Raw genomic sequence first — 24,938 nt, 5'->3', positions numbered from 1 at the left:
CCCTTCCTTCCGTTGCCCCGGTACCTTGCGCGCGACGAAACACGGCGCGCTTTCTCCCCGCTTTCCTCCCTTGCGCTTGCAAGTTTGAGCCACTGTCGTCGGCTCAACCTCGCACGCTTTCATTCGCACATACAGGCTACGGCGCGCGGCGGCGACGTTATCGCTCTTGAACTTTATACTGAACATCACGGCGACGGCGACAGCAGAAATGCGGCCTGGAGTGTCCACATAATTGCTATCGCAATAAAAAAATGATTTCAGAGGTAGAGATGGTCGCCCCGTTGCGCGAGTAAGCTTGTGCGCCTAATTAGCGCCAGTATGACAATCTGACTGGCAATAGCTTAATGAAAAAGCAGGATTTAAAGTCGTATTTTAGAGACTTTGATACAAGCTTTGCAGAAGCTTCCTTGTCAAGATTGATGTTCAAAGCGCGGAGATAGAAACAAAAACGAAGAGTCAGAGTACGCGTGTGTTCTTACGTACACTATAAAATATATCTCAAGCGCCTTCCTTCTTTACAAACGCACCATGCACTTGTACATAGGGGCAGTTAGGACACGTGCACTTGCCCTGCCTCATTGTACGAAACCACTAATCATTTACTCTGCTTAGCCCCCAGCTATGCAATAGAAAAAAAAAGAAAACACGTCCCACCGCCGGTATTCAGCGAGCAGAAAACAACATTTTACGTTTTCTTTTGTATATATTACGCAACTCCCAATAGTGCTAAGGACTTTCAATGATCAAATACATACCATATGTTAACATGGAACAGAAAGACATCGAAACACAATAAACACCGGAAGAAGACTCGCATGAGCCAATTAGTCTTCGAATAAAGGCTGTGAGAAGGCTAATTGCGATTAACTATTAAGTGCAATTACGCGACGGAGCACACAAAGCACTGCGAAGGCTATAAAGACACGACAGCTGGTAGAGGACACAGCGCGGATATTTGCAGGCATTCTGTCTGGGCAAAGAAGAAATAAATAAATAAATAAGAGCCGACAATCGTCCGTGAGCAAGATTCATCTCAAACAAATCGCGATAAGATGTATGCTTCATTTCAGCTACTCGCGCTGCCTACGAAGAAAACAAGAAAATAACGAAACTTTCAATGCACACGGTTCGCCGCACGAGAAACTAAATTGCTGCAGCTCGAAGAGGTTGTGGCGTTCGGGAGAACTAGAAAGCACACAATATAACTGCTTTTGCAAAACACTGTCCCGCATATGGTTAAGATAAACAGCCGAAAAAGAAAAATGGAAAATACAACCGAAGCTAGCCGTCCTCTTAATCAGTGCGAGGGGCGCCGTTCTGCCAATTTTACGTTCATCCCTAGCACTTCAGCAAGAATTCCATTAGCTCGGTCTCGTGAACATTCGGATTTAATTTTCATAGTTCCTCGTATTTCACTTTTCTACTTGCGATTTCTTTCTTTCTTAATTACTTTCTCGTCTTGCCGTGATTTTAGCATTCTTTACGCATTCGGTGCTCACGGGAGGGAGGTTGTAGAACTGTGTCACAGTAATAAAACGAAATAAAAATTGGCTCTCGTACCATACGCTAAAGGCGCCGAGGTCCTTAATATGACCGCAGCCGGCATTCGGGAATATATATGCTGCGATTGGGGTTCTTGTATTAGCGTATGGCTTCCTTTCTTCGTGCTAAAAGAAAAAGAAGCTCATGACAGACACATGCGGCGGTCGTAAGGATGTGCCCATTAACATCTGGCCTCTACATATACATGGACAAGCCGAATTTCCCGTTAGGTAACTGGTTGCCTAACGTGTCGGGGCGCATGTCACACAGGAAAAGAAGCAATGAGCTGGCGTGCAGTAACACGACATGAACGTTCTCTGATACCCCTGCGGGACTCGAACATTCTCACCATGTGCCGCTTGCGTTCGTTCTCTCCGGATATACAGATGCACCTACCGTCACGGTTATTATGACGTGAGCAGACAATGCTGTACCGTCTGTGGCTAAGCGTTCGATGTACCAACTCTGATGACTTGTTGGAATTGCCAATAGCCGCACGTGGGACACATGTAGCTGTGAAAAGACGCTCGCACACGTTATCTGTGTCTGTTCGCGCTATAGTGCCGAGAGGCAAGCGATGTGCAGAGTGCTGGACCAAATGGACAATCGTCCGTTATCAGAACTGAAAGCTCTAGGCCAGTGCTCCCAAAGAACATCCGCGCTCAATGAATTATTCAGTTTCAGTTTCAGTTTATTATTCTTTAAATACAATGAATGGGCAAGTAATATTGGCACTACGAAGATTCCTGCGGTCTACGGGCCTTCACGATAGACTTTAAGAACGCCGCCCCCTACCACTCTATAGTGTACGCGGTTGTTTGTGCTCGTCTCTCTCTCTCTCTCTCTTTATGCCTGCTACTCCTCCCCGAGCAGGGTAGCCAACCGAAGCTAACTCTGGTTAACCTCCCTGTCTTTCTATGTATCCTCTCTCTCTTCTCTGATGCTTGTGACTAAAGCGTGCTGGTTACGCATCAACGTATATTTAGCAACGTTTTTTTTTCTCCGACGTTAACGTGAAAAGGAAACCAATAGAAAAGCCATGCTCAGACGAATTAACAGATGGTTGGTCCCCATAAGTAGCATTCCCAGTAGCAGGTGCAACAACAACCAGCATCACATGTTTCGGTGTTCTAAACTGTACACGCTAGTAGACTATAAGAAGCACGTCTCCGTAACTTGCACGCGTATTAGAACGAGAATAGCATACATATACTGTAGATAGTATGAAGGGCGTATACAAAAAGCGTGCTGTACACAATTTCTCTTGTGTAGGTTGTAGGACCTGAAAAATTTAGTATTAATGCCAAGATAGAGCAATACACTAAGATACTTTGGTACTACATGGTTCCAGTTTATTGCTGGACACAATACACATCGTTCTAAATACATACACAGATATTGCTTGCCCATCGGAGATATTAATATTTAGTGGTACACTGTCGCCTAACACCAGACAATTACACTTGTTCGGTTCTTTTTTCTCTATCAATTTGCCTTCTTCATTTGCTTAGACTGCTTCCTGTCTTCTTTCTTGAGGTACCGGGACCTCCAGCACACAATTGTGCAAAGTGTGGCTGTTAAACCCGCCTAAAAGACACACCTGTGCTGAGAGGATACAGAGATCAGTTGGCCAGGGAAATCTTTAAGGCCTTTTCAATTTGTGAGTTAGGAGCCAATTGTGCAAGCGTCCTTTCTATAGATCTTTGCGATAAGGAGCTTAAGTTCCTTATAAGTTAAGCAGTTTCGATTGTGTACATATTGTGTATTTTACATTTGTATAATTTCACGTTTGACGCATGCGAAGCAGGAGTTGAATGACGATGACTCGCCTCCCTTTTTTCCTTTCTCTCTTTCAGCCCGTTGCGAATAATATATATTTGTGCGGGCTCCTTTGTTTCTTTATCTCTACTTTGCTATCCCTTTAGCTCCCCTTTGTCCCCAGCGCAGGGCAGCAAACCGGATCTACCCATCTGGTTAACCTCCCTGCCTTTCCCCTTTCTTCTGTCTCTCTCTCTCTCTTTCTCTGTGCGGGCTTCAACAAAGATGTTGGCAGTCAGCGCTGGTCCTGTGCTCTTCCTTGTGCGTGTGTGTGTGTGTGTGTTTTGGCGCTGTTTAAAATGAATGTATAACGAGCAAACTATCATATATAACTTGTGTCCGGTAAAGCAGGAAGAGTCTGCAGCAAGGGTAATAACGGACACTTTTACATCAAACGGGATATTCTAAAGAAGATAAATAATAAATGTAGCAAGTTCGTTTTTTATCGAAAAGCACAGTTGGAGAGTTTATGGAAAGACTGCTGAAATCATTGTAAATATGACGCCATGTCCTTGTGGTCCCGTGCAATAAAATTAGACAAGCCAATATATGTTAGCAAATTGCTGCAAATATGTCAGCCTGTTACTGCGGTGCCATGGAATGAAATTACAGATTCACGTATATTTTATAGTACATTCCTGTAAATACGATTGCGCGTTATTGCACTGCTATGAAATGAAATCAGGGACGCCTGCACATTTTACAGCAAACAGTTGGCAGTCGATGCTGCGGGGAACGTCCAGAAGCGCGTTTTACACGGCGTATATAGAATGGCACGTCTGGCGAACACAGCAGCTTTTGGCACATAAAGAGCTACAGGTAGTACCTCCAATCTGAAGCAAACACATTTTTGCGGAATTTTCCCGACAAGCGAGTGCTCCCCCCCCCCCCCCCCCCCCCCGAGGCAGTTGCAATAAAAGAAACAGAGGCATGAGACAGCGTGACGGTTTATCTTTGAGCTTCAGAGGCCGCATTCGTTTTGTGAATATCATAAATGTACGGGAAAAAATCGCACGCCCTCTCTGTTAACGGAGGAACCATGCTATATGCACGCCCATGTAGTCTGCAGTGGTCGTCGTTTGCTTTTTGTGCCAAGGAACTGAGACCCAAACACAAGCGGTTAAGATAACCTTTATTTCCTTTTATTTATTCTTAAGGCGTCGCACTCTTCCCTAATTTTTCGTCATTGCTTTTTGGTAACGTTTCCGGGTTCTTCTGCATCATCATCATCATCATCATCATAATCATCGTCGTCGTCGTCGTCGTCGTCGTCATCATCTTTTTGTGTCCAGTGCGGGACAAAGGCCTCTGCCTGCGATCTCCAATTACCCCTGCCTTGCGCTACCTGATTATATCTTCCGGCTGCAAATTTTCTGATTTCATCACCCCATCTAGTTTGCTGCCGTCTTCGACTGCGCTTCCCTTCTCTTGGCACCCATTGTGTAACCCTAATGGTCCACCAGTTATCTAACCTACGCATTACATGGTCTGCCCAGCTCCATTTTTTTTCTCTCATAATGCGAACTGGTATGTCGGCTATCCCCGTTTGCTTTCAGATTCACACCGCTCTCTTCCTGTGTTTAACGTATCGTACCACTCAGTAAATAACTTTTCTTAAACGCACTCTCGAGTCAATTAAGAAGCGCGCCAAAATACAGCCCTAATGTGCGCAAGTTACTGTTACCGATTAAAAGCATTTTACACAAAGAAACCTGCACTTCGTAGAAAAAAAAGAAAAGATGTCGAAGACAGAAAAAGAAATTTCGGCTCCACAGTAAGTCGACTGACTTGATACGCTGGCTCCGAAACCTATAGACACGGGGGTCAGGTACTGAAGCCAGCGCATTTATAGGAGCTCCTTAAGGTGCATTATTTTTACACGTCTCTTAAAGGAATACGGATTTACATGCACCCTTCAAAACTCACGCTGACTTTTGCTTAATACCGGCTATAACGCGCAAAATGACACTTGTCATGTCTTTCCTTGTCTGCCGTGCACATCACGGTCATTCTTCGTCAAAGTCATCGAGCACTCTACGCAGTTGTCTTCGACGCGAGTGCGCAGGCCTGCTGCTCATCGTACGGGACTCCTGAGCGAACCCAGGGCGCACTTTTCGCTCAAAGATGGATTCGTTCCTCGGGCACCTACAGGACCGACGCTAGGGACGCGCCACAGGCACCTCGGTGGGGCCAGATAAATCGTTCCTTCCTCCCTTAATGACATGGGCAAAGACGGGGACACAGCGGCCCCGCAATAAATTGCGCACGAGGGTGCACCTGGCGGCAGGAGATCGAGTTTGTCCTTCGCGGCGCTGCGGGAGGAGGCGCCCATCCCGCGAGCCCTATGTGCGATCCGCACGCGAGCTCGTATCGCTCGGCCATCGCGCTGCCGTCCATCTCGAGGGTTCACCATTCGCGGAAACGAACCGCTTTCACCGCCCTCTTCTCGACGGTCCGCGCGCTGCTTTTATCCGTGTCTTCCGATTGCATTTGCGTCTTACTTCAACGTCTACCCTTTCTTCTCCCCCTGAACGCTGATATCGGTCCCTTCGTCAGCCGTGATGGCTCAAAACGCAAGCACGGGGCATCGGCAACCCGCGTCATCACGGAGCGGCCGCGACTGCCTTTTCTTTTAACTGTGCGGTTGTAACCCCGTGTATACGAAATGCACCGCCAAGTACGAAAGCCATCGCTTCGGCCAGGAGCGGCGGTTGCGTTGGGATGGAGACCCGTTGAGAGAGCGACCAGGGAAGGCCCGCGTCGCGAGTTCGGGACGAAGACCACGACACGTGTGTATCCGCATTTCCCCCACAATGCATAATAGAAAGGCGCGTGCGTACAAGTCCGACGTCAAATAACTTACGCCCGGGTTAACGAAAAGGCACTTGAACTGTTCATTCGCTGTCCATCGACGGCGCGCAAGCGCGAGTAATGACGATTGATGGCGGTAATATTGGAGGCGCTCGAAAGACCTGAGCACAACCGCCGGCGCGCGCGTCTGTGGCGCAAGTCCAAGACAGCCGTATATTAAGATGAGAAACATGGCTCGTCCAGTGTCGTCAAACGGAATACTTTTTTTTTTCAGCTACTAGCATACCGACTGTATGTTGCTGCACGAATAAATTAATTATCCACCTATCTAACCGCTTCACATTTCCGTCCTCAAACTTACGCGAGATTTATTTCACGAAAACCTTTAAAAAATTCCTCAGAAATCAAGCTTGCTGCAATGTCAAATCATATTTGAATTGCATGAAGATCTTTCCTCGATGTCCCCTTGTAACGGTTTTCTTCCCAAGGATGCCACCAACATGCGTACGTGTTAAAACATAAGCACTCAAGCGTGGACAATAACGCACGACAATATACGTAGAAGCGTCGGGGCGTGAAATCAGCATGTCTCCAAGGAAGCCAGAAGCAGCTTCTCAAAGCTACCATTTTGCTGCAAATAGCAGTTACAAGCTACGGGAAATGGGTCGATCGTACGCGTTCGCTCGTCAAATTTTGGTGACCGTAAGCACCCGCATATATCGCTGCATAACTTGAAGTAAGGCAAGAACAAAACGTTGCAAGGAAACGGATGGCGTCGAATAATGCGTGCATGCGAGATCATAAAGATCTGCGTTAACGGTGGTAGCCGCAACAAATTACCCAGGTCAAATGGCACCAACCGGGATGTGTAAAAAAAAAATATTCCTTTAAGAGAAGTAAAAATCGAATCGCACGGAAACGTTAAATTAAGAAAGGGAGTGCTTTGCAGAGTATTCCGACGGAATCGCGAAATATTGTGATGGAGCGAGTCAGAAGAAATAATCAAATTCGCGCTAATTGGACCGCACCACGGAAACTACGAAGAAACGGAACCAGCAGCCGCGTAAAAAAAAAGGAAAAAAAAAAAGAAACATTGATCTGTACTATGCGCTTCAACGACATGGGAGCCATGCCAAGGCATTTATGGTGCAAATTTAAACTGCATGAAGAAGTTAGAGGAGACACAATAAATTAACAAAGTGCTGCTGGGGTCATTAAAACACTTAGTAAACGAGCGAAATAATATTAAAATGTATCCTGTAAGCACGGGAGTGAAGGCCTCGGACTAAACTTCGCAAACCTTCTAGTATACGTAGCAGCCGACATTAAAGCAGTGAGAATTTATTTATGAAATCGTAAACATTGAATTCAGCGCGTTAATGAGAGCGCGGCGGCGGCGAAAAAGCACGAGATATCACGTAAGCAGCGCGTATCCTTGGAACGACATAGTGTCCAGAGGGTGTGGCGCGTAACGGTCTCCTCTGGAGTGAAAGCGGCACAATTTCGCTGGTTTTTCACGAATGGTCCTTTAAAAGTCGCATGGGTCTGATAACAGGGCTCAAAACTGATGTACGTCCACAGTAAATGAGTTAAGGCAATCAGTCACTGGAGTTTCGGGCTTTCTTTCACCAGTTTTATACCGGCATGATTAATTTCGATGAATAATCTCCAGCATGTCAGGGAGAAAACACCAAGAACTACTAAAGCTTGAGCAAGCAAAACGAAGTTACTCCGTCAAGAAACTGCAAAACATAAGCAAGTTGCAGGAACTCTCAGCTGCCCCCCAAGTTGCGGCTTCGCTTCTCTTACTTCGCTCTATAAGCTGACCGTTACGCAATGCGGCAGTACGATCGATGTCACCTAAGTCTTTTCGGACACGTTGCAAGGACCCTATAAACAGGGAAGCCAAGGAGACACAACAGCGCTGACTTCGCTCCCAAACAAGCTTGCGCCTTTAACGCCATGATGACATAAGGCGCCAGTTTTTCTACTGTGCCTGGCTTCCTACGTTCCTACGCTGAAGACGGCAAGGAGTTTCGCTCCACGCGACTCCTAGCCCAAGAACGGACCGTTCTATAGATATTCTGGGAACCCGACCACGCAGCTCATGTATACGGAGAAAGCCATTAGAACGATAGAAGGCTTTTTGAAAGCAACTCGCTTCCACTAGCGCATTTAATGCGTTAATCAACGTCCATATCCATATGCGTACGCACTGATCCTTTCTTCCTTCCCCACGTGCAAAGTAGCCAACTAGGCGTGGCACTGGTCAAACGTCCCAGTCTTTCCTTCTTTATCTCTCTCTTTTCATTTTTTTTTTACAGCAATAACTATTGAATTTTTTTTTCTTACCTGTTGACGTGCCCCTACTCCCATTTGCGGGCTATTGATCGCGCCCCGGATCTGTTCGAGGTATAGCTGTTCGAGCACGAAACACCATGTACACACAAGCGAATAGATGCTTCTTCTTGTTTATCTGTCGCATGTAGGTGCGAGTAGTTTCGCGCCCCATCTGCTACGGCATGAAGCACCAACTCGCCCGACAATTTTTGCAACGAGCTAGCTACTTTCGACAAGCTCGGCAGCTGTTTAAAGTATGCGTTGTATGAAGCTTCATCGACATTCGACAAATTCGCAAAACACAACTGCACCAACAAAAAATTATAGTGTGACAGTATTTTTTTTTAAACTTGAGATCGCCGTTACCACAATGTTCGGATCTCTGTTCGATATTATAAGCAGCACTATCGCCGTAAACGTGGTTCAAAAAGGGTGCTATAACGGGCGACTCCAACGTAATGGCTCCTAGAAGCGATTAAACAGAAGCGAGTGAACGCGTCCATCGGCGCTATAACGTAGAACTATTCCAAACTTTTCTATTCCAATTCTGCTATCAGCACTCCGCGATTGGTCAAAAACGTTTTTCGACCACCCCCCCACTTTACCTGTCTCTCACGCGACGTCACGAAAACCGCGATACCTCCCCATCTGATATGATGTGTAGACACTGATTATGCATGCATGATTTGACAGAAAAAAGAAAAACAATTATTTCTGATTCGACCCCTTTTCGCCATTAGCCCTCGGCTATTGGTAAAAAGTTTTCGGGCTGCACCCACTTCACCTGCCTGTCACGCGACGTCACAAAACCGCAGGAACTCACTGCGTCAAAGTGACGTGTACGCGATAAAGATTCATTAATATGCCGAACAAAACTGAATTTCTTTCGGAATAGCCGCAGGCTGCCCCGATCCGAAAGGACTAAAGGATGGCTGCCGCCGATCGCTGAGACGCTGGCTACTCGCACCTGCCGGAGAGCATGGGTGTATTCGCGTATAATAAAACTTCTTGCGTACCGTGTAACGTTTTCGAGCCCTTTCGGCACGTTTACCACCTCATTTTGCCAACTCTTCTTTGCTGAGGGTCAGTTTTAGCGTCATTCTTAAGCTTCCGTTTCATGCCGCCGTGATTTTCGACCAGCCACCACAAGCTAAGTAAGGGAAAGCCGACCAATCGCAGACGCCGGCACCACCCTCTTCATCCGGTTATCGATTTTCACTGCAGTGGCTCGGCCCTATGGAATCCCTCTCCACTTGAGCGTGCTCCTCGCCTCTTGTGAGCCAATTAGATAAGACAAGCCGCTCAGTGTAGGCAATGTTATTCGTTTTTCAAGCAATCAAGAGTGACTTCCTATGAACGAAGAGAGCGTTTGATTGGTCTATTCAGACAACCCTGCGGGTGACCGCCCGGTGCTTGCGTCGGTGGTTACGCAAATTTGACGTCAGGAGATCGGAATAAAAACATATTGGAACAGTTTTACGTTATAGGGCCCCATCTCTAAATGCGACTATATAGCAGTGAACTTTGGTAAGGCACACCGACAATACGACGTAAGTGCAATGTTTGACGCCAGCTTAGAAAAAAAAAAAGTGCTGATCCCACGCACTGTGGGAATCGATATAATGCGAAACATTTCTGCAGGTACCTGACTATCCAGCGTTGACTATCCAGCAACCCATTACCAGATGAACCAATGTGTCTGTGTAAATTTAGTAGTTATGTGTGTGGGTCGCCATCGCACGTGCGTGTGACGACAGCAGCACGACGACGACCAAGTCGAAGACGATCGTAAGGCAGCGAAGGTATTTCTACGCCGGCCGTTCGACGCGAGCTCACGACGTGACGACTGTTGGGTAGTGGACGAGCAAAAGCGAGAGAAACACGGATTGTGACGTGATCGGCAACTACTTGTTATACGATCGTACGTACCTTTGGCTAAGTCATGTGGTGCACGTTAAAAGGACGGTGGCATTTGTATTCCGGCGAAGAAGTGCTAAAACATGCATAACTAGGGCGATATTGAAGTTTGTACAACGTCGCAATTTCTGCGCGGCGTAAACTGCTACGAGGAAAGTGATGGGGAAGGTGGGCCGGTCCCGGAGATAGTGCAGCCTAACACGGCTACTCGAAGCGCCAGCTCTCACAGGGAAAGAAGACGAGCAAGTGGCACGTGGCGCACGCGCCGAGTGCTTCAAAGAGGTGGCCGACTTTGGAACGCGAGAAGTGTGCGTGCTATAACGAGTGAACTCGCTTATACGGCAATGAAGAAAAAAAAATAGTAGTTAAGTGGTAAGAGCACCGGGCTGCTGTGCCCTTCGAAAGAGGTTCGATTGCACCACCTGTGACACATTATTTTCTTTTTATTAAAGCGAGTCGAGACAGTAAACAACCTACCTGCCGCAAAGTGCCAAGAATGAGGCAAAAACTGTTTCGCATTAAAAACGATAAACGCCCAGAAAAGCAGGATTTCGATGCACTCGTCAACATCAGAAGCTGTTACCCAAAATCGCCATAGCAACAGGGTAGGTATAGCGATAAGTGATAGCAATGAGCCATTAAAAAAAATAGTCGTTACAAAAACAAAGCGGCCGAACAGCTACAACCATTAACGGGTAGCGCCGATGTTATGCTTTAGTGTCCCTCAACAGCGGTCTGTTTTTTCTTCTCTCTCTTTCACACTCTGTCTGGCTCCACATATCTCCGCTCCCCTCTTCGCTCCTTTACGCATTTGCAGGCGCAGTCTCCTTTTTCGATCTTTTCTAGCCGCGAGGGCAAAATTGACGCTCCGTCGTAAGACAAGAAGAAGAAATGAGTAATCTGTTAGGACGACGCAGACGCAATGCTGCTGGAAGACGCGAGCGTAGCTGTCGCGCAATCTGGCGCGCCACGAAGGTGCACTGTTCCGTCGCCTCAGCGCACTTACATTCTTCCTGTGCCAAGTCTACTTAGACGTCGAGGCAACAGAAAGTCGGAGCTGGCCATGGCATCCAACTTAATGCTTTTAAAGAGATTGCATCAGCATTGGTGCACGGATAAAGAATGCGGACTGAACATTCCACAATCTTAGTGATGCAGTGTTGAAACAGCGGCGAATGCAAAGTAATTACAATATTAAAAAATACAACATGAATCGCAAGATAGACTTAGATTTTTTTTTGTCAGTGCGCGTGCGAATTGTACAAATTTCGATAACATAGGAGAAGGAGTAACGTCCAGCACTCAAGCAGCTTTCACTGCTCTTGCTGTACGAGACATACAACGTGCATCATCATCTATATACTGATGTTTCAACCACGGTGAATGGGTCTGCAGGATCGGCGATCTTTCCTGGAAAAACCTCCCCCATAAAGTTTCGACTGCCTCACCAGACAACATCGACTGCCGCGGTACTCGCTGCTATTCGTTGTGCACTTAGCGTAATTTCTGATGGACTGCCCAAGAAATGGAGCGTGTTCAGTAACTCCAATGCTGCTCTTCATTGTTTGGTTCCTACCTTACGCCGCAGACCCCACGAACAACTAGTTCTAGAAGGACAGTTCGAGGAAGTAGTTCGAGGAAGTAGTTCGAGCTGGTTCGAGCAAGGACAGGACGCCACGTTACAGTGGATTCCAAGCCATTGTGGCATAATGCGCAATGAACATGTCGATGAAAAATTATGGGGTTTTACATGCCAAAACCACTTTCTGATTATGAGGAACGCCGTAGTGGACGACTCCGGAAATTTCGACCACCTGGGGATCTTGAACGTGCACCTAAATCTAAGTACACGGGTGTTTCTAAATCTAAGTACACGGGGATGATGACATGAACTGTCATCGCACCGAAAGTCGGTCAAGGCTCTGTTGACATTTTTACATGGCGGTGGCCTATTATACAGACTATAATGATCCCATGCCGTCCCCCGCTTTTTTTTCCCCACGCCTTTCTTTTTGTCCCCGCTCTTCTTTCTGTCTTTACTTCCCCTTTCCCGTCCCGTAGTGCAGGGTAGCAAACCGGAGGCTTTAACGCTGGTTAACCTCCCTGCCTTTCTCTCATTTGCATCTCTCTCTCTCTTTTTCTCAAATTCTTGACATTGTATAGAAATGTGGTAAACATTAAAGTGCGTGTTCTAACCAGCGTCCAGGGCGACAGCGCAATTCTTAGGCATTTATTCGTGCAGCATTTGACTGCTTCGAGAGATGCTTCATGTTTCTGCATGCCGTCTTTGTGCCGCACGCTCGATAGTGTCCTTGTCAACGAACCTTGTGGGTCTCGGGAGCTTGTCAAGCTACGGATATTTTTCCCTAGGTCCACTGCTCTTTGAAGCAGGAAATAAATGAAATGAAATAAGAAAAGTCGCATTTACGCCCGAAGGGCGAAGCATGGACAGCGATATCAAAATATTATGTTGTTACATGATGTAGGTTCGTAGATTTATGTGCAGTATAAATTGCCGTAAACATTCGCTTATTAGCTAAACACTCGCCCAACTGCACCCACAAACAGAGTTCGCTCAAAGACCGTCATAACGCTGGCGTTATGAGGAGCGCCGGCAGTGGCGAGCGCACGTGCGTGTCCCAAAACGAAAGTGTTACCGGCACCTTCACCATTTACCACCATTCCTCCAACACTTGGAGCGCGGGAACACAGCGTTCATTAAGTTCCTTTAGCGCGCATCAAGGGGCCAGCCTTCTCGACAAGTCCTCGCATGCGTCCACGCATGATCGCCCTGGCCACCGAAGCAGATCACATGATTTCCAACAGTCGATGCGCGGGCGGCGCATGCTCTCCGCTACGCGGGTCCAGCGTGGCCGCGCATGCGCCGTCGCACACGGAACAGCATGGAAGTGGTGGTGGCCCCAAGGAGGTTAAAGAAAAACTGCAGTTTTTCTTTAACCTCCAACGTTTGTTTTTAAGGCGAAAACCTTCAATGGCTCGTTGCAATGGCTCAAACCCGAAAAAAGCGGCGTTTAGTCCAGTGATGCAAAAATTATCATCATCAGGAATGGCCCATACCCGCGTAAGCAAGCAAAGATGGAACGGCTGAATATAAATGAAGATACGAAAGAAAGAACGAAGGAAAGAACGAAAGAAAGAATGAAAGAAAGAACGAACGAAAGAACAAAGAGAAACAGAGCGAAGAAAGAAAGAACGAAAGATAGAAAGAAAGACAGAAAGAAAGAGGCAACGAAACAAAGAACGAAAGAACCTTTAGGTAGTGCATTAGGTGCCCGCATGTGTCGTTGAGGAGGTCGACCTACAGCCCTATACGTGTACTTCGCACTGCGGCTCGTTATGTCTCGCAAGAAGGCTGGCCCCTCCTATCGTATAACTTAATGCATTACCCCGTGAGCAGCAGGCTCTCGCTTTCACGCGTTACAGGAGTGTGACATGCTGCCGAGGCTTCGTCCATGTCCGGCGTTATAATATTATTGTAACTTGCAATAGCCTTGCACGCCTCTCGTATCCCCTCTAGAACAAGCATGACATTCACCGTTTTCGCTCTTGGCTCATTTAGGTTTTTCAGCAGACATACGCCTAACAAACAGGCTCCAGTGATATATCATCCTGGTACATGCATTCAAATATAAACATCCTCCAGCGTTTCGTTAAGATGTAATTCAACAATACACTTGTGTCAAGCTGCAGTACGAAGCCACTGCAGTTATTGTACTACCGCTTATTGGTTTCTTAGCTGCAATGATTCGAAATACCGCTAGTGACACTTGGTTACTTCCAAGGCAGTGTTAGCACGAACTCGAATGTTTGGGACCGTATATTGAAGCGGTAGCGAGCACTCAAGTGCTTCGGGACCTTGCATCTTAGTGCACCGGCCACATCATTCACTCCATGCCACAAAAAGGGCGGCTTCGCATGCATTCCGCGATCTTTCAGCGCTATTCATCAGAACGGTCAGACACGACCACGGACATGAGAAGCCAGTTCTTTTTCGTAACCTGACACCACGAGGAAATAACTTGAGCAACTGAGCTTATGTAATACCTCAAATGGCGCTCACCTCATCCGCTGCACAGTGTTTTCACTGCTGCTTTAGTTGTCTGTGTACTATAGTATAATCGCCGAAAAGGGTACAGTATGAAAATCGATAAAGAACACGAACAACAAACTGCACGAGATTTTACAGCCGGGCGATACTATCGACATTATCGACACAACAGTGATCCCAGCACGAGCGCAGCAAGGAGACATTCACACGTCAGCATAGCACACAGCTAATTTTGACGCATACGTTGGCCTCCGCCAGACGTGTCAAACGCACGCCTCGCTGTCACCCTTCACTGGCCAGAGGGCGCTGCGACTGTCTCAGGTCGCTAGCGCAACTGCCGACGCCAGAGACTTGGACATCGACAAATACTTTGCACAAAAGAGACGCGTATAGTTTGCTCAGCCAGCGATCGGCGTCGAACATGGCAGCGCTCGTGCTACCGCGTTCGAGCGCCGTCCGCGTGCCCAGCTTCATTCAGGGCACGTGAAGATTCGTGCCTTTGGCAGCATCTGGGCACTGTTGGCTCGAGCCATGCCACAGAACGTTCACTGATGCGTTTTAATGTCAAAGCAACATCTGGGCTATGAAAGACGCAGCGATGGAAAGCGTCTTGCATGACTTCTTGCCAGAAAGACGTGTCCCCCGCCCGAAAGGCCGAGCGCGTGCTGTGGCGCGGTTGTCTATATATATATATATATATATATATATATATATATATATATATATATATATATATATATATATATATATGGCTGTCAGGATGGAAGCCTCCCGCGTACGTCCCCTTATTGCCACCGGGGAGCGGTCTGCAAAAATGCGACGATGCCGCTCGCCAGTGGTGCACAAAGTTATCTGACCTTGAAGAAGATGCTGGAGCTCCTGGAATCGGACGCGATGCCTCGTGCCTCCGGACGTGGACGCAAACGCTCCCTCGGGCTCCTCGACGATCCTATCGAGAGCAAGCGAAACACGACCCGGCCGACCGTCCATTTCAACGGTGCTCCGCTAGGCGGCCTCGCACTCGTGCTTTTCGTCGTCGTGGCGGACCATACATTCCGTCTCCGGCGTGTGTCGTGCCTTTGTTTTCGCCCTCTTGGCTCGTCAGCGAGTGTGTCTTGTTTCGTCTTAACTTTGTGACTATACAGTCGTCAAATGCCACTCGTGTCCTTCTCGTCCTGGCTGAACGCTGCGCAAGAAAAACGGGAGAGAGGAAGAAAAAGAAGAGCTACACGAGCAATACAGGAAGAACATGTGCTGCACTTAGTTGCCTTTTACCACCTTGGCGTCCATGACAGCGGGATACTCTTATTGTTCTTTCTGTTTACCAAGTGGCACTACCGCAACTAAGGTGAAATTCGCAAAAGTTTGCATACCTGCGCTGCTCGTTAAAACGAGCACCTCTATAGGGCTACCCTTAGTGACACTTGGCAGCTAAAAAAGTGTGAGTGAGTGAGTGAGTGAGTGAGTGAGTGAGTGAGTGAGTGAGTGAGTGAGTGAGTGAGTGAGTGAGTGAGTGAGTGAGTGAGTGAGTGAGTGAGTGAGCGAGCGAGCGAGCGAGCGAGCGACTGAGTGAGTGAGCGCATTTGACTTGCAAGTCTTCACAGCTGTGTGCGTCGTTTCATCTTTCATGCTTGACTTCCGAAAGCACTACAGACTTGTGACTACGGGATAAGTGTCTGCAGTTTTTATTAAAACTAGTATTTTTCTTCTGTGACCTTTCTACACATACCGCGTCTGAGACATCTGGGTCTGTCACAGTAAGAAAATACAGATTAGAAACATTACTATAAAAGAAAGACTAATGTGCAACAACGGTTATTGGCGACGCTAATATAGCAGATTAAAGTGCGCATACTGAGACACGTTACTCCGTTATTTCTAGGCCAGCTTAAATTCCCGTTTCTCTCTCCCCTTCCTCACGCAGCCGGATTCGTGCTCACGTCCTATACTTCTCTAAATATAGATTTGCGAACTTCTCGCAGCCCAATCGCTCAATATTATCCACTGGCAACGAGCCAGCACCCGCAAGACAAAGACACGGAGGGGTATTCTGTAAGAGGCCACCCAGTGGACCGTCCATTTTGGCCGCTGCTCATGTACTGATTGGATGGAGCTGTGCGAGCGAGGAGGAGACGAGCGGCTCCAGCCAATCAGCGGCGGTTGAAATGGGCAATCTACTAGGTGGACTCCTACAGAATACCCCCCGCAGTCAATACGTGGCAGATATCCTGATAATCCGTCGCGGTAACTTAGGGTCTATGGCGTTGCGCTGCTCGACTCGTTTCCGGCAGCGGCGGCTGCATTTCGATGGGGGCGATATGCAAAGACACTCATGTGCTTAAATATAAGTATGCGCTAAAGACCTCCAGGTGGTCGAAACTAAACGGGAGTCCCCCGCTACGCCGTGCCCCATAATCAGACCGTGGTTTTGGCGCTTAAAACTCTAGCATTTTTTTATTTTTTTAGTTTTTTTCATATCCTGACACGCCGCAATAAAAATACTGTTGTACTGCACTCATTTGTGCCGGTTTGCTACGCTCACGTCAGTATTTTTGCAGGCTATCTTTTTCCATAAACACGTAACTTAGCCTGCAAAATTTACTAGATGTTCAAAGACAAACGTCTGATCCAGTCGTCTTGCGCAAATTTGCAAGGTACTAAAGCTGTCTTTTTTTTTTTTTTGTCAGAAATTGTGAACCACTCTAAGTAACGCTTCTTTCATAAGCCCACAACTAGTTCATCAAGCCGACAATCCTAAGATCCCACTGGATCGAATCTGTGCCACTTGAATCACAAGATTAACCATCGCTCACGTGAAATTTCCAGCCGTCAATCGTGGACTGAGCTGCGAGATTATGGTAGCTGAAGTGTTTTGAGTGAGCTATGAACACACACAAGAAAACGCTCAGTGATATTTTGCAAATGGTCGCTACTACACGCTACTAAAACGTCAACTATTTTATATTTAGAACTCCGTATTTCTCTTACAAGCGAAACGTGAGGTTTAATTTTCGTGCAAGAGAGGGAAAGAACGTTTCCTTTGCGCTTGTGCCTTACGCAGAGCGTAAGGCACAATCATCCACTACTTATGCAACACGCGAGTTACATGAACGTTCGTATTGAGGTCTAAGAAAAAAGCGCTAAATGTTTTAATGCACTACCTAGGAGCTGGACCCTCTCGCCAAAAAAAAAAAAAAACAAGGAAAATGACAACCACGCGCGCATGTACGTACGTGGTTGCAGAAAGTAATCGGCTTGGAAACTTAGGCAAAGTATTTTTTTTTTAATTTTTAACACAACGACACTTATGCATGTAAAAAAACTTTTAAAAAAATTTTCGGGGTCTCGGTTTAGGATGACTTATCTTGGAATACTGTTTAAAAGCTAACAAATTTACAGCGCAGAGCGGTTGTTGTTTACATATCTGAATTTGTTCCCGTTCGGTGAAAAAGAAGGCTTTATATAATTCCATTTCTTTTTATTCCAAACTGACATACCCTACGTATATTAGTATGGGGTTCTACAACAAAGAAGAGTTACCAAGAATTTGTTGTACTATAAAAAAATGTGTTCAGGTTTTACGAAGGTTATAACAGTAAAACTGAAAACCTTCCGACGCATGGTCTGCTTATAAAACATTTAAATCTACCAGCAACTGAAGCTTCTTATTACAAGATGTTGTTGCTGTTCACAATGCTGCTTACCTAAAACATGGAAGAGTGCTTTTCACCTGCATATATTCCGGTGAAAGGCAATCTTCTGTACGGCCGTAAGATATCGAGTGTTCAAAATTAAGCTTTATGGTTTTCTTAAAATTAGGCACCGGGAGGCACGCGAAGACCATCTGTGCCAATAAGTTATGTGGCCAGGGAGACACAAAGTGATATGACAATTATCGCTGTCAGCAGCCCAATTAACTAAAATTGAATAATAAACTTTTTGTTCACTGCTGTGTGGGTATGTTTGTATTGAAAAGTTAGAGGCAATCGTGTTTCTACACAATGTCAGTTGGAAGAATTCTTCTAACGTGTCTGTGCTCCGAGATATCAGACTCCAAATTTTCTTAATTGTTCGCATGATTACGCTTGTAAGAGAGTTAGGATCGGCGCAAAGCTCCTCCCTGATGTGACGCGGCTGTTGCGTGCGGCGTTTAGTCTGGCAACGGAGCGTAGGCATAGGCAAAGGTGATAAATGTCCCGCTACCTCTCTCGGCTGGCGAAATCAAGATACGACAGCGCGGTGTGCCATGCAGTAGTTGCTGTTGATTTCAATAAAACTTACAGTGCTTGGAGACGCAGTCACTTTATTTGCGTAGCCCAGGCAAGGACCATGCCCGCTCGTCTAGTCACCTTACGCACGCGCATTGCCCTCCGGCTTCTCCGCTCGTGCCATTATCTCGGCATGGCAGCTGCCGCCATCGTTACAGGCTGTGTGGTCGCGTGTTACGACAGCGGTTCCGGGTTCATCAATTCTTGTATGTTGCTTCCGAGAAGGGAAGAGGAACAGTTATCATCTTTGCCTATGCCTCCGCCCAGTTGTCAGACAAAACGGCGCACGCAACAGCCGCGTCACATCAGGGAGCAGCTCTGCGCCGATCCTAACTCTCTTGGATGCGTAATCATGCGAACGACAACTAAAATTTGGAGTCGGATATCTCGGAGCACAGACACGCTAGAAGAATTCTTCCAGCTGATACCATGTAGAAACACGACTGCCTCTAATTTTTCAATACAAACATACCCAATTACTTCAGTCAACAAAAAGTTAATTATTCAATTTTAGTTAATTGGGCTGCTGACAGCGATAATTGTCGTATCACTTTGTGTCCCCCTGGCCACATAACTTATTGGCACAGGTGGTCTTCGCGTGCCTCCCGGTGCCTGATTTTAAGAAAACCATAAAGCTTAATTTTGAACGCCCGGTATATTACGGCCATCAGGACACGGACTGTCGTATTCCTGATATGTTAAATATAACATTAGAAGAACATAACACTTCGACGTCAATATCTTTAAAAAAATGTATTTATTATGTAGGGAACAAGAATCTCCACTACATAATAATCACTTCTCAACTTTTCTTGACTTACATTTAGGTAAATTATGAGCATCCAAGTACACATAAATGCATGTAACACGTACTTTACCTGTTTTTACGTATGCATCATGCGTCACGACCAGTGTATTGCGCATTTTCTACTGTATAAAGCATTAGTGCATTGTGTTGCGTGTATTGTATGTACTGTGTAAGGTATTAATGTATTGTATGCACATCAAGGCACACGGTGTCCTATGCTAAAAAAATCTGCAATTCAGGCTGTATTGTACAGGGAACAAGTGCCTCTACCAGGCTTTATTGCCTTTAGCTCATGTCCTTCTTCCTGTGAGGAAGGAAATGCCAATAAGCTTTATTATTACCTTCATATAGTCTGAGCTGTCGCAGCTGCAATGTTTGATAGTTTTACTAAGCATGGCGTGCTCTAGAAAACAACGTATTTATCATCAAAGAGACATAAAGAATATTTATGAAATCTTTTTTTGTGTAAGTAGGTATGATTTTGATATTTCAAGCCGAGTAGAGTGTATGTTTCATTCAGGAAATTCATGCATACTTCCTCTAAAAGTGTCACTTGCGACCGCGGTCACTATTTGTTACAGGTACGTTTTAGAGAACTTTGTCTTTTCAGGATAAAAAAAAATTCACAAGAATGTTTTTATTTTCATTTTCGAGGCTATATCGTACCTCGTAAAGAAAATACACGATGGAAGCTCCTTATAGAAGCTTTCAGCTAATATTTAAAATGCAAACCGCGTTGTCGTCTTCACTAGAGCGCATTGAGAAAGAGGGCGGTTATATATATCGTAAAGAATTAAGGTTCAGAACGAGTGGTTGCTCATTGGAAAAGTCGCGAGGGTAACCGCCCGAAGGTCTACTGCACTCCCAGTTCGCAAAGAAACCGATATGACTGGTTGATTCATGACGCTCAACGTCACAAACCAACGCTGGGCCTATTGAAAGACCCCATAGAGTGGAGGACTCTAGTTTAATTTTGACCACTCAGGAGTCCTTTAAGGTACTACACCTAAATCTAGGTACACGAGCTTTTTTTTTGTGAGTTTCGCCTCCATCGATATGCACCCGCCGTCGGCTGGGTATCCAACCCGTAACCTCGTCCTCAGTAACAGAAAACTGAAATTGTTGGCAGCGCAAATCGCACTGCCAACAATTAAGGCTCCCTAATCACGGCGCTTGGGAATGGTGTCCACGATTTCGTCACGATACGCACCACGCTTGAGAGCACGGAAATCGCGGCACGAAAGCGGGCATGGGCGCTATAACGTAAAACTGTTCCAAACTTTTCTATTCCGATTCTGCGATCAGCCCACCGCGATTGGTCAAAGGATTTTTTTAGACCACCCCCAATTCACCTGTCTGTCCCGCGACGTCACGAAAACCGCGATAGCTCCCCATCTGATATGACGTGTACACACTGATTATGCATAATGTTACCGAACAAAACGAAAATAGGCATTCCTGATTCGACGCCTTTTTGCCATTAGCCCTCGGCTATTGGTCAAAAGTTTTCGGGCTGCACCCACTTCACCTGCCTCTCACGCGACGTCCCAAAACCGCAAAAACTTACCGCGTCAAAGTGACGCGTACGCGTAAAAGATGCATTAATATGCCGAACAAAACTGAATGTTCTTCTGAATAGCCGCAGGCTGCCCCGTTCCGAAAGGAATAAAAGATGGCTGCCGCCGATCGCACCGGCACTGGCTGCTCGCCCCTGCCGGAGAGCATGGGTTTATTTGCGTGTAATAATACTTTTTGCGTGGCCGTGTAACGTTTTCGAGAACTTTCGGCACGTTTACGATCTTGTTCTGCCAACTCTTCTTTGCTGAGGATCCGTTTTAGCGTCATTCTTAAGCTTCCCTTGCATGCCGCCGCGATTGTCGACGAGCCACCGCAAGTAAGAGAAAGCGGACCAATCGCAGACGCCGGCACCAGCCTCTTCATCCGGTTATCGATATTCAGTGCAGTGGCTCGGTCCCATCGAATCCCACTCCCCTTGAGCATGCTCCTCGCCTCTTGTGAGCCAATTAGATAAGACAAGCCGCTCAGTGCAGGTAACGTTATTCGTTTTTCAAGCAAACAAAGGTGATCTCCTATGAACGAGGGGAGCATTTGATTGGTCTGTTCAGACAACCCTGCGGGTCACCACCCGATGCTTGCGTCAGCGGTTACGCAAATTTACGTCAGAATATAGGAATGAAAACATATTGGAATAGGTTAACGATATACGGCCCATGTAGCGAGCTTTTTTTTTTCTTTTTTTAATGTATATTTCGGGGGCTTTCCTAGGACGTAAAGAAATGATTGCGTAACAAGTGAGAAGTTAGAAGCTGCTGAATTATATATGTTTCGTAGAACGTTCCACAAGTTTCCAATTGGAAGTTATGCCCTAAAGTTGATACTCAATTAATACTGACTGATAATTTTTATTTAAGTGGAGTGTAAAAAAAAATACATCGCGTGACTTGCTCCTTACAATGGGCAACGACACGCATTCGGTCGCGTCCCCGTGGAGCGTTTTCGTATATATTTAAACCATGGCTAAAGTTAGCTAGGGCAACCTGCATACACTTTCTTATAGGAGCGCCAAACGTGTCGTAGAAACACATTTGTAGTTACGCGCTGTCAAACCTTGCAAAACAGCAGTGTGTGTGAATGCAACCCTTCTTCCTCCTCGTTGACTACAATTCATCTGAAGATCAGCATTCTTTCTTACGAGCGCAAGTAAGTGTGGTTCGGTTTATACTAGACTTCAAGTAACGACGCGTAAAAAATAACACAGAGATAAATAAAAGAAAACGCCGCCTTTCATTAGACCTTGCCTGAAATGAGCAGTCTTCGGGTAGCCGTATTGTGCGAAGAAAACCGAGCCTGCGATGCCTGCAGCCCTATCCGTATCCGGCTTCCTAGTCGAGTCGTCTTACAGGTGGGCGTGAGGAAAAGAGAATGACCACCCAGTCGCGCAAGCTTCCGGCAGTGCCCCCGACAGATGGAGGTGGCAGCTGCGGCAACGAGCGAGGCCTGTCGCATGACCGAACCCGACAGCGCCCTCGGAACCTGACGCGCCCTTTGAACCCGCACACCAAACGGCCCTTGCGGGCAAACAAACAGTCCATTTCGCTCGTATTACTATACACCGCAGGTTTGCCAAAGCTCTACTTCGCAATTTGCGCGTTTAGTAGACTCCCTACTTTGTCCGTCTGCCCGTCGGACATCTCCCGCGGCTGAGCCACACAAAGGGCACTTCGGGAACGAGCCGAATGCGCACCTATTTTGTGAACCATTATAGGAAACCAACATATTTTTTATACATGAGAGTGCCTACGCGTGGGATAACAGTATCGAGTATCTAGCCTATCAGGGCCTTCTCTAATAAAACCTGTTTATTCGTCAACTCATTTTTCTGCATGCTCATCACGGAGTAAAGGTTCGGAAGAATTCGCGGCCACTAAATTTCGCGCACAGGAAAAAGGACCGGCTGTGTATTCGGGTACTAGTACGAGTAAATTGTGCAACTCATCACCAATATGCCGCAAACTACTCGCTATATAGTTAGCGGGATAATTATCCAAAACTGCGCTAATTGGGAGCCCAAAGGATATTAGGTCGTTTACAGTGTTTGTCGAAACAGCTACCGCAGGGCTCAATTGCAGAACTACACCGGAGTTAGGGGCACGAATATGTAGAGATTGGTTTTCTTCACTTGTTAAGACACGTAGTCTATATTCGTAGTCAAATTATCCGAGGCTGTAAAGAAAAGTGTGCGACGTCACCACAGAGAAGAAATGAGCACGTGTGCTTCTGAGTTTGTATTACAAATCACGACTTTCCCTTTCTTCACGTGCCTATACATCGACCCACAGTACGCGCTGCCTGCGGTTCTTTAGTTATAGCACGCGCCGTTGGATAATGTGTACAACGCGATGCATGTTCCTCGCTGGCGTTGTACTCTCAGAAGCTGGCAGTTCGTGCGTCGAGGCGAAGAAATCGTACATGTCGGATGCAGGTCCCGCGAGCGGCAAAGAGCCCAGTGGGGTATGCGAGACTTCCGTACGAGCGAACGGCTATACGTGAAATAATACAACATGGCAGCCGGTGTTCATTTATGCAAATAGCTAGCTGCTCCCATTCTTTGCGTTTTGGGATTACGCTGGTACCGCGCGTGGCAATCGAACGAGAAGCGCCGCGAATTATAAATCGAACGGCGGCGCTTCACGATTCGCGTGGGCAGCTAACAGGCTGGGCCCGATGATGGCTCGATCAACGGCGCGCGAGAAGGCGCACACGCTCGCCGCAGCTGCCGCCCGAGTGCTGTCCGCGGCTCCGCGCTGCGCGGAACCGCGCAAGCATCGGACGCGCTCGGCGAAACAAAAGGCCACGCAACAGCAGCAGACGATCGGGGGGCGATAAAGGAAACTACTACGGCGTGATTACTACTCACTCGCTTGGGCTCCCCCGCTGTACGAAGTGTGGCAGGCAAGCCGAAAATGTAACTGGCCAAGGAGGGGAAATTTACGACCGCTTGCAGACACCGTCGTCGCCGTGTGGCGGCCAAAAGAAGAGCAAGAAAGAACGAAGCAAAACAAAAGGAGAAACTGCACGGCGCGCTTCCGGCGCCGGATCCGACACCGCGGTGCTGCGTGGGGAGAAGCGCGCGCGGAGTTCGCGGCGTCAGAGCGCGTGCTCGAGCGGCTATAGGGTTCCGCCGCCGAGGACGCAATACGGGGAGACGACGCGAGTTTCCACGGTGTGCGGAATAAAAAAGCAAAGGGAAAGAAAATAAGTCGGCCTGCACCGATCGGCCGCGGAGATGTCGCGAAAAGGAAAGTAAAAATAACGCCCGCGCTCGTGCGGCATGAGTGGCGCGCGAGAAGAGCAAACGGAAAACAGACGGGGACATATTCAGCGGAACACAGCTGTGTTGCAACAATGAAAGAGAAGGGGATAGCGTGGTGCTGTGGTGGAGAGGGATGCAGCGCGGTCAGGGACGAGTGGGGCGAGAGGTGCAGCTGCACTCCGACAACAGCTCACAGGTGCACCAGCCAAGCACGCCGTCTGCTTCGGCTCCGTTTTTTTTTTTTTTTCCCATCATGCTGGGCAAGCTGTTGCCGGCTGCTTCCACGGCACTTAGCTGCGCACGAGTGCGAAGCAGTTCGCTTACTGCGGCGGCCAGTCGACTCCCACCCGTTTAGTTTTTCAGCTATAGCGTAGTACCTAGAGACCTTTGGAACCTTCATATAAGCACTGTATGACGGCTTCTTGCGTTCCATTCCATCTCCTCGCTTCCTACAAAGCTCTAGAAATCAGGAAACTAAAGGAACGACGATTTTACTTCGAAACCCGGTATGACTATGTTGTATAGCACAGA

At 47.1% G+C, this 24,938-nt stretch overlaps 1 protein-coding gene across 1 annotated transcript in view; it reads right to left on the bottom strand.

Annotated features, from left to right (window-relative positions):
• Positions 1–24,289, bottom strand: part of kcc (solute carrier family 12 member kcc) — a 449,856-nt gene extending 425,567 nt beyond the window's left edge. The window contains exons 1-2 of the mRNA XM_075668661.1: positions 24,012–24,289; positions 15,355–15,683 (exon numbers count right to left, since the gene is read on the bottom strand). Of these exons, the coding sequence (XP_075524776.1) occupies positions 15,355–15,487 (133 nt within the window). The 5' untranslated portion in view covers positions 15,488–15,683; positions 24,012–24,289. The remainder of the gene's footprint in view (positions 1–15,354; positions 15,684–24,011) is intronic.
• Positions 24,290–24,938: the final 649 nt, after the last annotated feature.

Source organism: Dermacentor variabilis, chromosome 1 (genome assembly GCF_050947875.1).
Source record: "Dermacentor variabilis isolate Ectoservices chromosome 1, ASM5094787v1, whole genome shotgun sequence".
In the NCBI taxonomy this organism is placed as follows: Eukaryota; Metazoa; Arthropoda; class Arachnida; order Ixodida; family Ixodidae; genus Dermacentor; species Dermacentor variabilis.
The sequence above is the reverse complement of the archived record's forward strand: the minus strand, read 5'-3'. Positions and strand labels throughout refer to the sequence as shown.